Genomic DNA, 13,720 nt, shown 5'->3' on the forward strand with positions numbered 1-13,720 from the left:
ATCTTGTGTCTTCCAATACTTTGCTATGAGTATTCTTGCTGCCGTTGTAGCATACATAAAGAATGTTCTGTCCCTCTTTAACACCAATTGGCCGACAATGCCCAAGAGAAAGGCCTCTGGTTTCTTAGGAAAAGTACATTTAAGTACCTTTTTCATTTCATTATATATCATTTCCCAGAAGGCCTTAATCTTCGGGCACGTCCACCAAAGGTGAAAGAAAGTACCTTCAGTTTCTTTACATTTCCAACATTTATTATCGGGCAAATGGTAGATCTTTGCAAGCTTGACTGGGGTCATGTACCACCTGTAAATCATTTTCATAATATTCTCTCTTAAGGCATTACATGCCGTAAATTTTATACCGGTGGTCCACAACTGTTCCCAGTCGGCAAACATGATGTTATGACCAATGTCTTGTGCCCACTTAATCATAGCTGATTTAACTGTTTCATCTTGCGTATTCCATTTCAGCAACAAGTTGTACATTCTTGACAAATTCTTAGTATTGGGTTCTAACAGTTCTGTTTCTAATTTTGTTTTCTCCACCTGAAAGCCAATTTTCCTGTCCTGTTTGTGTTTTAAACAATCTTTAATGCTGTATTTCTGAATTGCTAGGAGCTGCTTTGGGACCTTATGTGACGAGATAGTAAATCAAATGAACCTCAGCCCCATCTGGGGAAACATGCACTGCCCAGGAAAACTTTCAACATTGTCCTTTTGACACTAGGTAAATATCTTTTTTTATTGCCCTACATCAGATGTGGGATATGTTGCTGCACTGCAATTCCCATCAGCTCCAGCAAGCGTGCCCAATGAATGGCCAGGGATGATGGGAGCTGTAGTACAGCAACATCTGGAGGGCCAAAAGTTCTCCACTTTCCAGGAACTTTTAACCTTAAGCAGCTTGGAGGCTTACTGCCAGGTACTCATCCAACTCCCTCCCTCCCCCTCTCTTACCTACTGCTCCTTTGCTACTGCCCATGAGGACTAGGAGGATGGCTGTGGTTTGTTTGTATTTCACTCCAGATCCTTGTGTAAGGAGTTGATATGCAAATATTTGAAATAAATAAAGCTATGGTGTTGGGAAGCCAACTAGGGCATCAATCACACCAAAGTATTACTAGTAAAAAGAAAAAAAATCATCAATCAGAACTTTTATTAGAAACAAAAAACAAAAACAGTACATTTTCAGATGGCATATTCAACTTATCTCCCAACAACTTTTTGTCTTTTTTATATATAAAAATGCAGTATTTCAGAGAGCAGCAGACTTGTGGTATCAGCCCCATACCCGACGAGGGTTATGTTGGTCCAAGAAAACAATCACAGATCCAAATACCTGTGTCGTACTTTTAAATTCAGTGCAAACAAATTTTGGAGGGGGTAACCGGGTTGAAAATTTCTGCAACAAAACCAAGATAGGTGCCTGGGAAGACAATCTGATGGAAGCAATCTAGTTTAGAGGTATATGACAGGCCTGTGGTGCATGCTCAGGAGGAATGGCTGGAAAGGGCTGCCTCCAGGGTCTGTTGCCAGAGGCCATCACCCCACTCTGCAATGGGACTGGCCCTGCTTTCGTTAGTTTGGGAAATTGGGCAGAAATGAAGCACAGTCCTGCCCCCCTGCTCCCAGTGCTGAACTCAATTTCAGACAGCTTCAAAGTATTAGCTAACATGTAAACTTCTATACCAGGAGCTTCTAACATGACACCTTATAGTTGCCAGTGTACCCAGTACCTTCCATGGCACCCACAAAAGGGTGCCACATTGCCTCAAAAAATCAACAATGTGAGAGATGCTGTTTGCTCTTCCTGTTTCCACTGGCTCAGCCTCTCCCTAGTACAGCAAAGTTATTATGCCATGCCCCTCACGGCAGCCATTTTGTGACCTAAGGCACTTTTTACAAAAGTTCTAAATGTAGCCCACTGACCCAAAGGTTGGCAATCCCTGTACTACACAATAATTACATATTTACAGAGTGATCTTAAAGGGCTGCTGGGCAGCGAGGAATGACTTGGATTGCTAAGCCAGTGGCTAGAATCATGAACAAGCACTTTGTACTGCAACGTTTTGTTGCAGCCCCCTTATATCACCCTCTTTTTTTGTCTTTGAGACAATTAGAATCCTATCTTTTAAAGAAGTAGAGGAAGATCTGTGATAATTAGGTAGGCATACTTTGTGCCAGAAGCCAGATTCTGTGCACAGAATACACACATAAATCCAGGTTTGAGAATGAAAATGGGAGTTTCTTCTTTGTCCCATCCAATCACCTCAATGGTTATTCCATTCATGTATTTGGTCAGGAACCCCACAAACTGAAACAGGCCTTAGTTGGCCTATTAGTCCTTACCATATTCTGTGTCAGTGAGTTCCACAGGACTGTCGGGCACAAGACAACAAAGCAGAAAGACATGAACAGAGCAAACTGCATAATACCCCTTGTCCCCACGTCCCTTCTTCCTGGAGAATGTATGCTGGGGTTGGCTGAGGGAACAATACTTACCGTATTTTTCGCCCCATAGGGCACACCTAGTTTTTGGAGGGGAAATAAAGGGGAAAAAATTATTTTCCCCCCCCCAGGCGCGGGGCTGGGGCGGGGGAAGCCTGAGCTTCCCCCGACCCCAGCCCCCAGAACAGGCTGCTATCCGCAAGCCTAGGGAGCCCAGCGGGAAGTCACGCCGGTCTCCCCAGGCTTGCGGATATCTGCCCGAAGTCGCGCAGCTCTCCCACAGCTTGCGGAGAGCTGCGCGAAGCCTTCGCGCCGGGCTCCCACGGCTTGCGGATAGCTTCCTGAAGCCTGGAGAGCGAGAGGGGTCGGTGTGCACCGACCCCTCTCACTCTCCAGGCTTCAGCGAAAGCCTGCATTCGCCCCATAGGACGCACACACATTTCCCCATCATTTTTGGAGGGGAAAAAGTGTCCTATAGGGCGAAAAATACGGTACTATGCTGGTAGACTTCCTGCCCAATGTACTAGGCGTTACTTAAAAGGAACATAAAAGCCTGTCTTGCACTGAGCCAGATAAAAACCAAGCTAGATGGATCATTTATTATCTGGTAGCAGCTCTCCAGGGTTTAAGGTAGGGAATCTTTCCCATCTGTACCTGGAGATGCCAGGGACTGAGACCTCCTTCTGCATGCAAAGCAGATGTTCTCCCCACCAAGCTACTCATCTACAGCTGGTAGCTGAGCAAAAATAATAATTTTAGCTCTGGTTGTTCTTGGTGCTGAAAAAGCAGCTGAAAACAACTTTGCTTGTTTAAATCATCTTACATCTGGGGCCTGGTTTGATTCCGTTTTGGAACCAGCAAAGCTTTCGCTGGCTGATGCGTCCACATTATTCATTCATCCTTTGCAAAGAAATCTGCAGGGTGCTCACTGCGGAAAAGAACCAGCTGTTTAAAGATTGCCCTGAACTTTTCACGCTCTGGGGAAGGGGCCAGAGCATGTAGGTGATATTGCTTCTCTTTAAAACTGGTCAAACCAGACTGGAGCATTTGAAGGCGAGGACGGACGTGGTATTTAAAAGGGCAGTCACAGTGAGTTCTTCACCCATGAGAGCCAAACTGGATTTGCTATTTCCACAGCAGATATACCTATCAGCAAGACAACCCCACGGGTTCAGACATCTACTCATCTTTCTGATGGGCCATCCACCTCTTAAAACGTCTGAAGTGGTACATTCACATTTATTCATTTTTTTTAAAGTAACATTTTAAAAACAGTTGCAAACGTAATTGTGGGATTTGGGGAGGGATTTCATTGTCGGGGAGAACTGCCAATTTGGCAACTCCCACAGCTGCTTTCCTTTTTGTTCAAAATTTAACCATTCTGCAGACTTGCAGAATTGCTTTTCTCATAGCTTGGCAAGAGAGGATCAAAAACGGGACAAGGGCACTTTCCAAACTGGCTGAGCTGTTCTAAAAATATTGGGCTGGATCTTATGGCGTACTGCCCTACCAACCTCAGTCTGCTCTCAGCCAGCCCACACTGGCCTGTCTTTCTTAATGACAACCAGTCCTGGCTCCCAGCCTCCTCCATAGCCCCTGTACCACTCAGCAGGGAACAGGACAGGGAGAAAACTAGAATTGCTTTTCTGCATCTGCCCTTGGCTCTAGGTCCTCCTACTGTTGGCCTCCCTGTCTTCCCAGTGGTGGCTGGTGCCCAAATCCAAACAACAAGAAGTTTGGATTCAGCCTGAAAAGCTTCCAAAGTGTGAGCAGCAGTAGTTTCAAAACATTACAGAACTCAGAGATTCCACAGGAAGTTATCAGGAGCTCCATAATGTAGAAAATCCATTTGTTCTCTGTTGCTCCAAGAGTAGAGCCAAAGAGTGGAAGTCACAAAGAAACAGATTTTGGCTAATAGGAGACATGTCCTAATTGCTAGAACTGTTCGACAGAGGAACAGACGGCCTCATGAGGTGGTGGTTTTTCCTTTGCTGAAGGTATTTGAGCAGAGGTGCAACCAGCTTCTGCCAGGGATGCTGCAGTTGCAAGATTCCTGCAGTGTGCAGAAGGTTGGACCTCTAAGCTCCCTTCTGACTTAAAACAGCCTATGATTCTGTAATTCTGTTAGTGATACTGGCAGACAGGCTGGTCAATATGGGCCCCAAGACATTTTGCAGCCTGAAGGAGAGCTACAGATGCCCCCACTAGTGCCCAACACTTTGAAAAGCTTTGCTTTATCAGACATGAGTTCTGCCCTTCATCAATCTTCTTCATTTGGAGGGCAGTGACTTCCATGGGACATGGGAAAGCTGTGGCTGTCCTGGCAGAATGCAGTCCCTGAAAGGTGAATAGCGGAGGCAAGCCCTGGAGTTTGCACACCATTATCCAACTTCTCCAGCAGCGCACACCTGGTGCCTAACAGATATAGCCACACAGAAACCTGCTTTATGCAAAGTCAGACCACTGGCCCATCTTGCTCAGCACGGTTGACACTGATTGGCAGCAGCGCTCCTGGGCTTCGGGCAGGGGCCTTCTTCATCCCCTCCTGGAGATGCCATCGGGAATTGAACCTGGGACTTTATGCATGAAAAGCAGATGCTCTACCACTGAGCTGCAGCCCTTCCCCCTAAAGGACACTCTCAACTGACTAGGCCAGTTGGGATCAACCAAGGCTCCCAGAATCCTCTGCACACAGCAGATGTGAAGATACTCTGCACTGGATGAAGAGATGCAGAAATGGATCCATGAGGGTAGGGTATTTGACCTCCACTGGGGGAAGGGCAACGTGAATCCTCATGGGGCTGGGGCAGGATGTGCAGTAGCTCTGAAGACCTGCCAAAGGCCTAGCTTGGTTTTCCAAGTCTCCAGCATATATGCATTTGCTGCATGTTTTCAGATTTCTCTTGGAAGCCGGGCTCATCCCTCGTGACTGTCGTAACAGAAGCCGAGATTGCTACGAAACCAAACACTGCACTAGGAGTCTGCATCCCACCCAAGTGTACATTTGGTCTCGAGCGAGAAAATCAAACGGAGGCAGAGATGACTTGGAGATGGAGCCTCCACAGCCAACGAGAAGATACCTCAGTTGCGTGAGGCCGCAAAAAGAAGCCAGAAAAAGTCAACCAAGCAACATCAGCAGAGCTCCCGGTCTTTCTCCTGGTCCTGCTTAACAACAGCAATGAAAACAGTAGCCAAGCCAAAGCCAGTGGCTTCTTCCCAAGGATATGATCAAGGAAGCGATTGTGCAGATGGCATCCTATGGAGAAGAGCAGGCTCAAAGGAGATGGGGCGAGTCCGCCTTAGGTCTGCAAAGCAGCTCAGGCAGACTCCTCTCTGCAGCTGGAACGTGAACAAAATGGTCCCATCAGTCTTGCAACGGGTGAACAAAGCTGGAGGGGAAAACTCCCGTTCTTGTGCCATCGCCTTCAATGAAACCAATCTGTTGGGGGGGGGGAGAGAAACAAGAGGGAGACAGGATCAAAAGGGGTGGGGGAAGGCAGATGAAAGAGAGGCTCTGGCAAATGTACTTTTCATAGCATCTGCCTTATTATCCCCCCCCCAAAAAAAAACATTCTTAGGTACAAATCTGCAACGGACCTTCCGCATGACCGCAATCATTTCATTGTTTTTGAGTGTGACTGCGCTCTTTTTCCTTCTGTATAATTGATGGGATATGCCTGCAACGAGGCTCACTCTTTCGATAGCAGTGGTGACCATGACAACCTCCTAATCTCTACTTAACCAACATGTCCGTAGCAACCATCAGTACTTCCCAGACAAAATCTGAGTAGAGCGACCAGAGTATCCACTGCTGAGTATGATGAGCACAAGAAGTTTCTGATGTCTGCTGTGGGGAAATGTCAGGAACAGCATTTCTGGAATACCGGGCACACTTATAAAGATGGATTTCACTAGTGGGAGGGAAAAGGGAAGGGGAGAGGTATGACATAAGGAGCCTCAACACATCACTCGTAAAGAAGGGAAAGAGCGCAATTGTGCAAGGAAATGATTATAGTGGTGCGGAAGGTCCATTGCAAATACACACCCGTGTTGGAAAAAACATGCCTTTGATAGTACCGTCCTCCTGCCTTCCTTCATTCCCTCCCAAGCGAGAAGGAACAGTGTTCCCTCGCTTTGTCCCATGGAGGAAGCAGCAACACTCACCCAACTTTGATCATCCTCTTCCCGCGTCACCACAATCACTTCACCCTTGGAGAAAGTCAGCTCCCGAGCCTTGTCCCCCTTGCAGTCAACCAAGGCCATGACTCTCTTCGGCCGTCCCTTAGCCTGCAAAAATGAAAAACGGTAGTTGTCAGTTCTACACAACCCTCTTTCCCTTTTACCACTGAGCCACAGCCCTTCCGTGGTTCTGTGAAGCGTAAACAGAATTGCAAACAGGCACCTCATTGATGAAAGGGTGCAGAGTCACCCACCCCTAGCCACAGGTTACCCAACCCTGCCGAAAGCCTTGTCACCCTTTCTGCAAGCCAGCAGTGGAGAACCTGTGACACCTCCCCCTCCCAGATGTGGTAAGACTACATCATCCTTGATATGCATATTTATTTTGGATTTTTTTGGGGGGAGGGGTGGGTTAAGCTGTTTGAATCTTCACACTTAGCCTTAGGGTTCTTAGCAATCTCTGCTGGGCACCCCTTTACCTTATTTACTGGAATCTAATGCTCACCTTTTTGGCCAAATTACACTGCAAAAATGAAGGTGCGCATTAGATTCGATGGCACATTAGACTTGAGTATTTACTCATGTCTATTTATTTACTTATTTATTTTATTTAGTAAATAAATTTATTATTTATTTACTAAAGCACGTGTTGCCCACTCTTCAACCAAAAAAGAAAAAGAAAAAAAGATAAAGAGGAAAGGAAAGCCTCCTGGAGAGGTTTTTCAATATCTGTAATTAGAGAGTTCTTGTCCTAAAGGCTTGCAATTAAGACACAACTCAAAAGGAAAAGGGGTTGGGAGGGAAGAGGGAAAAAGCCAACTCAGGTATTAGGCCTTAGTTACAGATTTCTTCTAACAAGCAGCTGGAATGGAAACAGCTCAAGGAGGAAGAGAAGCCAAAAGTTTCTGGGCTCTCAGCTGATGCAGTCCTGCCTTTCCCTGTGCTATAGCCTGCACATATCACCATAGGAAAGTTCTACGCCTCATCCTGCCTTTGAAGCTCACAAGAGGTCCATCATTCTTTCCTACCAGCCATACATGCTCTTCGCCTGAAGCCTCTAGGGGCAACCACAACCTCTTTCCACAACAGCCTTTTATCATCTGAACTTACTTCTCAATGATTCGATTACTGAAATGGATGCACACCGACTATTGGCCCCAGATACCGAATGCTGACAGTGGTCACCGATGTTGTGTTCAAGAGGAAATCCCAAACCACGTGGAAAACTTGTTTGAACCACAGCATCACCATCTCACAGAACTCACCGGGGCAAACCTTCTTGGCATCGGCACGGGGGGAGGCGTCTGGGCCAGCATCGGAGACTTGCAGGAAGGCAGTTCTTCTGGGCAACCAGAGCTCTGAGGGGAAAGTGGGGTGCCAGGCAGCTTGCCCACCGAGCCACTACTGATCCGCCGATAGGATCGGGTGCTCTCAGAGCTGTAGAGGGAAGAGAAAGTGCATGTAAACAAAGGGTAGCCAAGGAACCTCCTGCATGCCAGGAAAGGGCAGCGCCACAGGCAAAAGTGGGTGGAGCCACAGATGTGACTCTAACCCTTGTACACTCCAGCCAGAAACACATCTCCCCACCAGGCAAGCAAGAGGCTTCAAGGGCACATTCCAGCCAGGCAAAAGCACTCAAGGGAGGTGCAGATCAAGGCTGGTAAGTGCTGTGACCCAGTGTGAGTCCTGAACCCCAGACCCGAGGTTTTCCAGCCTAGCCCTAGAGCAAGGGTAGCAATACATGCCTGGTGGTCTGCACTCAGTTCAGACCTAAAAATAACATTAGTTTGGTTGAGGCGGGACAGAAGGGAGCAAAGGCTCCACCTGCACTATGCGTTTAAAGCATCATCCTACCACTTTGAACAGCTATGGTTTCCTCCAAAGAATGCTGGGAAGCCAGAGTGCTTTAACAATTGATCCCTCTCTCTGCAGAACTCCGGGAAATGCAGCTCTGGGAGGGAAACAGGGGGTCTCCTAACAACTCTCAGCAACCTTAACAAACTACGTTTCCCAGGATTCTTTGGGGGGAAGCCATGACTGCTTAAAGTGGTACGATACCGTTTTAAAAGTATAGTGCAAGTGGTGCCAAAATCAGTTTTCCCCAGGCCATTTATGGTAACCATACCTTAGACTAGGCCCTTGAAGCCGCTGCTAACCTACAAGGTGCTTGGCTTTCAGGCCTTTCTACAACTGACACCTCCTGGTCTCACCTGAACTTGACTGGGTTGGCTTGTCCTTGTTCTGGAGAGGTCCCAGGAGAAGGCTGTAGCACTGTTGCCTGACTGGGGTCCGATCTTCTGCGCAGGGATCCACTTTCCTTTTCGGAGCAGGTTTCCCAGTAGGCTGTGCCTTTGACTTCCACAGAATTGCGGAAGTTCGACGGCTGCCGGGACGTGCCCCCATCTGGCATTCCAGGAACGCTGGAAGTGGACGAGTGCCGCCCCTCAGGGACATCTGGCGACTGAGGCAAGGACTCTGAGGGGTCTAGAAAGAAATGGGAAACGGATTACTTACTGAAGCAGAAACAGAGATCTCAGAGTTACATTGGCTAAGTAAACAGAAGGATGGAGGGTTGTAGTCAATGTTAGCCATAGTCATCTATATCCACAGAACTATACCTAGCACCCGTAACTGCAGTTCTCAAGATCCTTCAGGGAAAGCCATGTGTCTTAAATGTATAGTATGGATGTAACTAATGATAATGGACATGATTAACTTAGGCCCTTTAGTTTTAATGGGTCTATTAGGAGTAAAACCTAGTTGGGTATATCCTGGACACTTTTTTCATACCTGGAAGGAGTGAGCAGTAAATAGAAGGTATCAGGCAATGATTTTAGTGCTTAATGGAGATACTGGATACAAGCTCCCAATGGATGTTAAGATCTTTCTACTCGGAGCACACAGGCAGCTGCTTAGGAGTTTGGCGATTACAGGGAGGGCATTACTGACTGCAAAACTGAAGGCAAGAACATCTGCTAGATATGCAAACATCAAAATGTAAGAATCAGAAAGTATGTCTGTACACATAAACTTAACATAATAAATATTTTTGTGAGGGGAAATTATTTCATCACAAGATGGGTTCCATTTTATTCAATTCTCCAGCCAATGTGCCCCAAGAAAATGTCCATGTAGAAGTCTTGGCTATAATCTAAAATATAATGCACACAGACACACATACAGTATGTATAATATACGTAAATATAATACATGGGTTTTACCCACATTCTGAATTTAGATATTGTATAATTTGTGTCTCTCTGTGTGTATACACACTTCATTTTCCAATTGCAACAGACTTGCTCTTTTTCTACTAGGGCTCTGATGCACACCTTTGTGCAAAGCATGTATTCAGCCTTGTCACTGCTTGGTTCTACTTACCCAAAGCACTCTGCCCTGGTTTTGTCTTGGAATTCCCTCTGGTGGGATTTTTGACTGGCAGCGGTGGTGGGGTCTCCTCACTCTTTGAGCTTCGCAGGCCAGGCCGTGAGGGGACCAGGATGGTCTCATAGGTCTTGTTGCTGATGTCTATACCTGTGCAACTCCACCTGTTTGGAGGGAAGAGGGCAGGCTGGCCTGTGGTCGGAGACGATGAAGACCCAAAAGACCGCTGCAGTGGGCTCACCTATCGGAGAAAGCAGCAAAGCTCTGTTTCAATATCCCTATACCTCTTAGCTCACTGTTCCCCAGCCTAGTGCCTCCCAGACTTCGTTGGATTACAACTTCCCTCATCTCTCACCACTGAGCCATACTAGTTGTTGTCTCAAAACATCTGGAGCGCATGACATCAGAAGAAGACTGTACTAGATGCTCATTCCCTTCTTTCACTGCACTCAGGACCAGTTCCTGAAACTAACCCTTCCTCTGAGTCTTAAGGGCCTCTCCATGGCTCAAAAGCACATTCCAATTTGAGGCAGCAAATGGTGTCGAAATTGGTGCACATCTGAAGAGCAAGAGCGAAGACTAAAGGAGTGAACCAGAAGAGCCCTGGCTAAAGACCCATCTACTTCACTTTTCACAGTGGCCAACATGATGCCTCCTGAAAACCTACAAGGAGGATATGAAGGCAACAGAGCTCTCCCATTGATACTTCTCAGCTGGTAACGGAGACAGACTACCTCAAACCATGAGGGTGCATGGCTGGAGAGAAAGTAATGGGGTGAGAGAAATGAGCCAGTCTAGACAGGTGGAGGACCTTGCAATGAAGTTACAGACAAGCTGTGACTGTGGATGCAATGTTTATGAACCTGTTGAAGGCTTCTACCAGCTCCTTCCTTGTACAACCCCAGGCTGGCCATGTAGATCCAGCCCTCAGAACCCAAGAACAGTCCTCCTGGATCAGACCAGAGGCCCATTAGGTCCAGCATCCTGTTCTCACAGTGGCCAACCAGATGTCTATGGGAAGCCCAAAAGTCGGACATGAGTGCAACAGCGACACTCCAAACTTGTGATTCCCAACAACTGGTATTCAGAAACATTTCGTCTTAGACAATGGAGGTAGAACTTAGCCTGCCCTCCATGAATGCCGGACCATCTTTTAAAACCCTCATAGCATCTTGTGGGAACATATTTCATAACCATGTGCCCTCTGGTTTCCCAACCACAGGACGTCATTTACCAGGGCAACCAGAGGGCAAGACATCCTTACAGCAGCTTCAGTTCTTTGGTTTGCAGAGAAATACCTTCAGAGGATTTACACTGCATAGGACAGACTACAAGTTCCATGATCCCTAACCACTGGCCATGTTGACTGGGGCTGATGGGAGCTGGGCTTCCCACTTCTGAAATAGGACAAACACAGCCAGAGCTCCTAACACACAGCACCTTCTCATCCAGCTCATCTTCACTGTCGTAAGAAAACTCCTGAGGGGTTTCCCAGTCGTAGTCCAAGTGTATCTGGGAAGCCAATTTCCCCGCCTGGGCTTGCTCCAGCTGTAAACAAAGAGGACACAGAGACTTCGTCGTCAGTTTACCAATGAGAAATACCCTTCTGGTTCCTGCAAGTGCTGTAGTGCTGCAAAACCTAGCACGCTTGGGGACACAATGGGGCTTACCCTCCCCCCCCCCAAGAAATCATGCACTGGAATCCTTCCAAATGCTACAGGAGGCAACGATGGGTCTGCTACTAACAGTGCAAACCATATCTACTCAGAAGTAAGTCCCACCAGGCTCAATGGATTCAACAACCAAGGAAATGTGGAGACCAGAAGCCATCTTGGCTGTGAGTCCCAGAAGACATGCTCCCTGCAGACCTTTTCCATCTGGCCTGGGAAGGTAGAACCTTGACTGACTCCAGCTACAAAAGCTGAGGCTGCTGAACGGACTCTTGGGCAGGGGTATTGTTGGGGGGGGCATGGTTGCTGTTACTGATTTTTTTTATATCTTAATTTTATATCTTATAATTTACGTAGAAATTGCTCAATTTGGTTGCATATTTTTTGATGTTTCATTTATTGTTTGTGATCATTCTTGTTACGTTGTGATTATGTATTTTTTTCCTCCATGTTGCATGCCACCTTGAACTAGGGAAAGGTGGCATACAGATTAAATTAAGTAGGCATGCATGTAAATGTTCTTAGGACTGTAGCCATAGCCAGTCAATTCCAGCTCGCTAACAAGCACTGTTTGTAGGGTCCCCTCTGCCTGGACCTCAAGGACCCTCCGCAAGCCACACCCCTTACCAGTCCTTAGCCACACCCTCCTCAAATGCCTTTGCCTGTCTGGAATGTGGCCGTGGGCAGTGATAATGCCCACCTTTCCTTCATGAAGCTCAAGATGACATATCAGATTCTCTCCTTCCTATTTAACCCCCACAGCAACCCCAAGGGGTTGGCTAGGGCAGCAAATAGTGCCTGCTGCAAAAATCACCTAGCTAGCTTCTTGGCTGAATGAGAAATTGAGCTCTGGCGTCTCAGGTCCATCACTCTAACCATCACACCATGTTGGCTCTCAATGCTTCACAGATGACCCCTAGCTTCACCCCCAACCTACCAAGTCTTCACACTCGGCATGCTTGTACCTCCTCGCCACATCCAGAGGAGTTTCGCCAGCTGCATTTACTGAACAGAGAGAGAAAAACAAAGCAAGGCTGTAGAAGGTGTGGAGGGGGGAAGGGGGCATTTCAATATATTACCCCCACTTGAAAGAGGGCATAGAGCTGTTGACATATGTGGGCTTCCCTTGAATTGAGCCAGAAGCTGCAGTTAGTGCAGAATGCTTCAGCATATAACACCTCGCTCACAGATCTGCACCGGCTGCTGATTTGCTACAGGGCTGAGTTCAAGGCGTTGCTGCTATCAGTATAGAAAGCCCTTCATAACTTTGCCTCCAAGATCTCCTTACCCCATATATATCCGCTTCAATCTGCAGAACTGCTCCTGTTACAGGTGCCACATAATGCCTTTCAGTGTGGCGGCACCTAAACTTTGAAACTCCCTGCCTAGTGACATCAGCCGGGCGCCTTCACTTATCAAGTACTCTTTTCGGCACCTGCTAAAAACATTTTTGATTAGGCGAGCTTATCCAGAATGCCGATGTGTGTTTTAACCTGCTTTTAGTTTATCATCAATTTTTCCCGGAACACTTTAAATTGTTGTTTTTAACTGCTTTTACCAAAAATTTTATGGTCTAATTATTATTATTATTTTGCAAACCGCTTTGATGTTTTTTTGCAATCAAGCAGTGTATAAAGTGCGTGAAATAACCAAACCAAGGCTCATTTTGTGCATGCCTGGAGAGAAGTGTGCTTAGAGGAAGTCACCTGGGGGCCATATCCTACCTGCATTTGTAGAGGCTTTCCCCTTCAGCAGGAGCTTGATGCAGTTGGGCTGATTATACTGGGCCCCGTAATGCAGGGCTGTGCTCCCATCTGGAGTGGGCCGGTCCAGATTTCCCCTGAACACAGACAAGACAACAAAGGGCAAAATCCAGGTGTTTTTTTAAAAAGAAACTGAAAACACAAAGCCTAGTTTGTCAGTTCTCATGGCTGTAGGGGAGATCTCCTTAATCTTCCTTATGCCCATCTCCTCTCTCCAGGCTTTTCAGTCACCCCCTTCCTGTCCTTATTTTAGAAAAGAAGTCTGAATTAGCCAGA

At 46.9% G+C, this 13,720-nt stretch overlaps 1 protein-coding gene across 3 annotated transcripts in view; it reads right to left on the reverse strand.

Moving 5' to 3' along the window:
• Positions 1-1,138: 1,138 nt before the first annotated feature.
• The window catches only part of ASAP3 (ArfGAP with SH3 domain, ankyrin repeat and PH domain 3), an 83,794-nt gene continuing 71,212 nt past the window's right edge, over positions 1,139-13,720 (reverse strand). For 2 of the 3 annotated variants that reach the window (XM_083512133.1, XM_083512132.1), the window contains exons 19-27: positions 13,406-13,521; positions 12,619-12,686; positions 11,452-11,559; positions 10,009-10,252; positions 8,838-9,111; positions 7,893-8,064; positions 6,613-6,735; positions 2,939-5,887; positions 1,139-2,497 (exon numbers count right to left, since the gene is read on the reverse strand). In XM_083512133.1, coding sequence (XP_083368259.1) covers positions 5,813-5,887; positions 6,613-6,735; positions 7,893-8,064; positions 8,838-9,111; positions 10,009-10,252; positions 11,452-11,559; positions 12,619-12,686; positions 13,406-13,521 — 1,180 coding nt within the window. In that variant the 3' untranslated portion in view covers positions 1,139-2,497; positions 2,939-5,812. The remainder of the gene's footprint in view (positions 2,498-2,938; positions 5,888-6,612; positions 6,736-7,892; positions 8,065-8,837; positions 9,112-10,008; positions 10,253-11,451; positions 11,560-12,618; positions 12,687-13,405; positions 13,522-13,720) is intronic. The other variant, XM_083512131.1, reaches the window with a different exon arrangement.

The sequence above is a fragment of the Podarcis liolepis genome, assembly GCF_965112155.1.
Source record: "Podarcis liolepis genome assembly, chromosome: 7".
In the NCBI taxonomy this organism is placed as follows: Eukaryota; Metazoa; Chordata; class Lepidosauria; order Squamata; family Lacertidae; genus Podarcis; species Podarcis liolepis.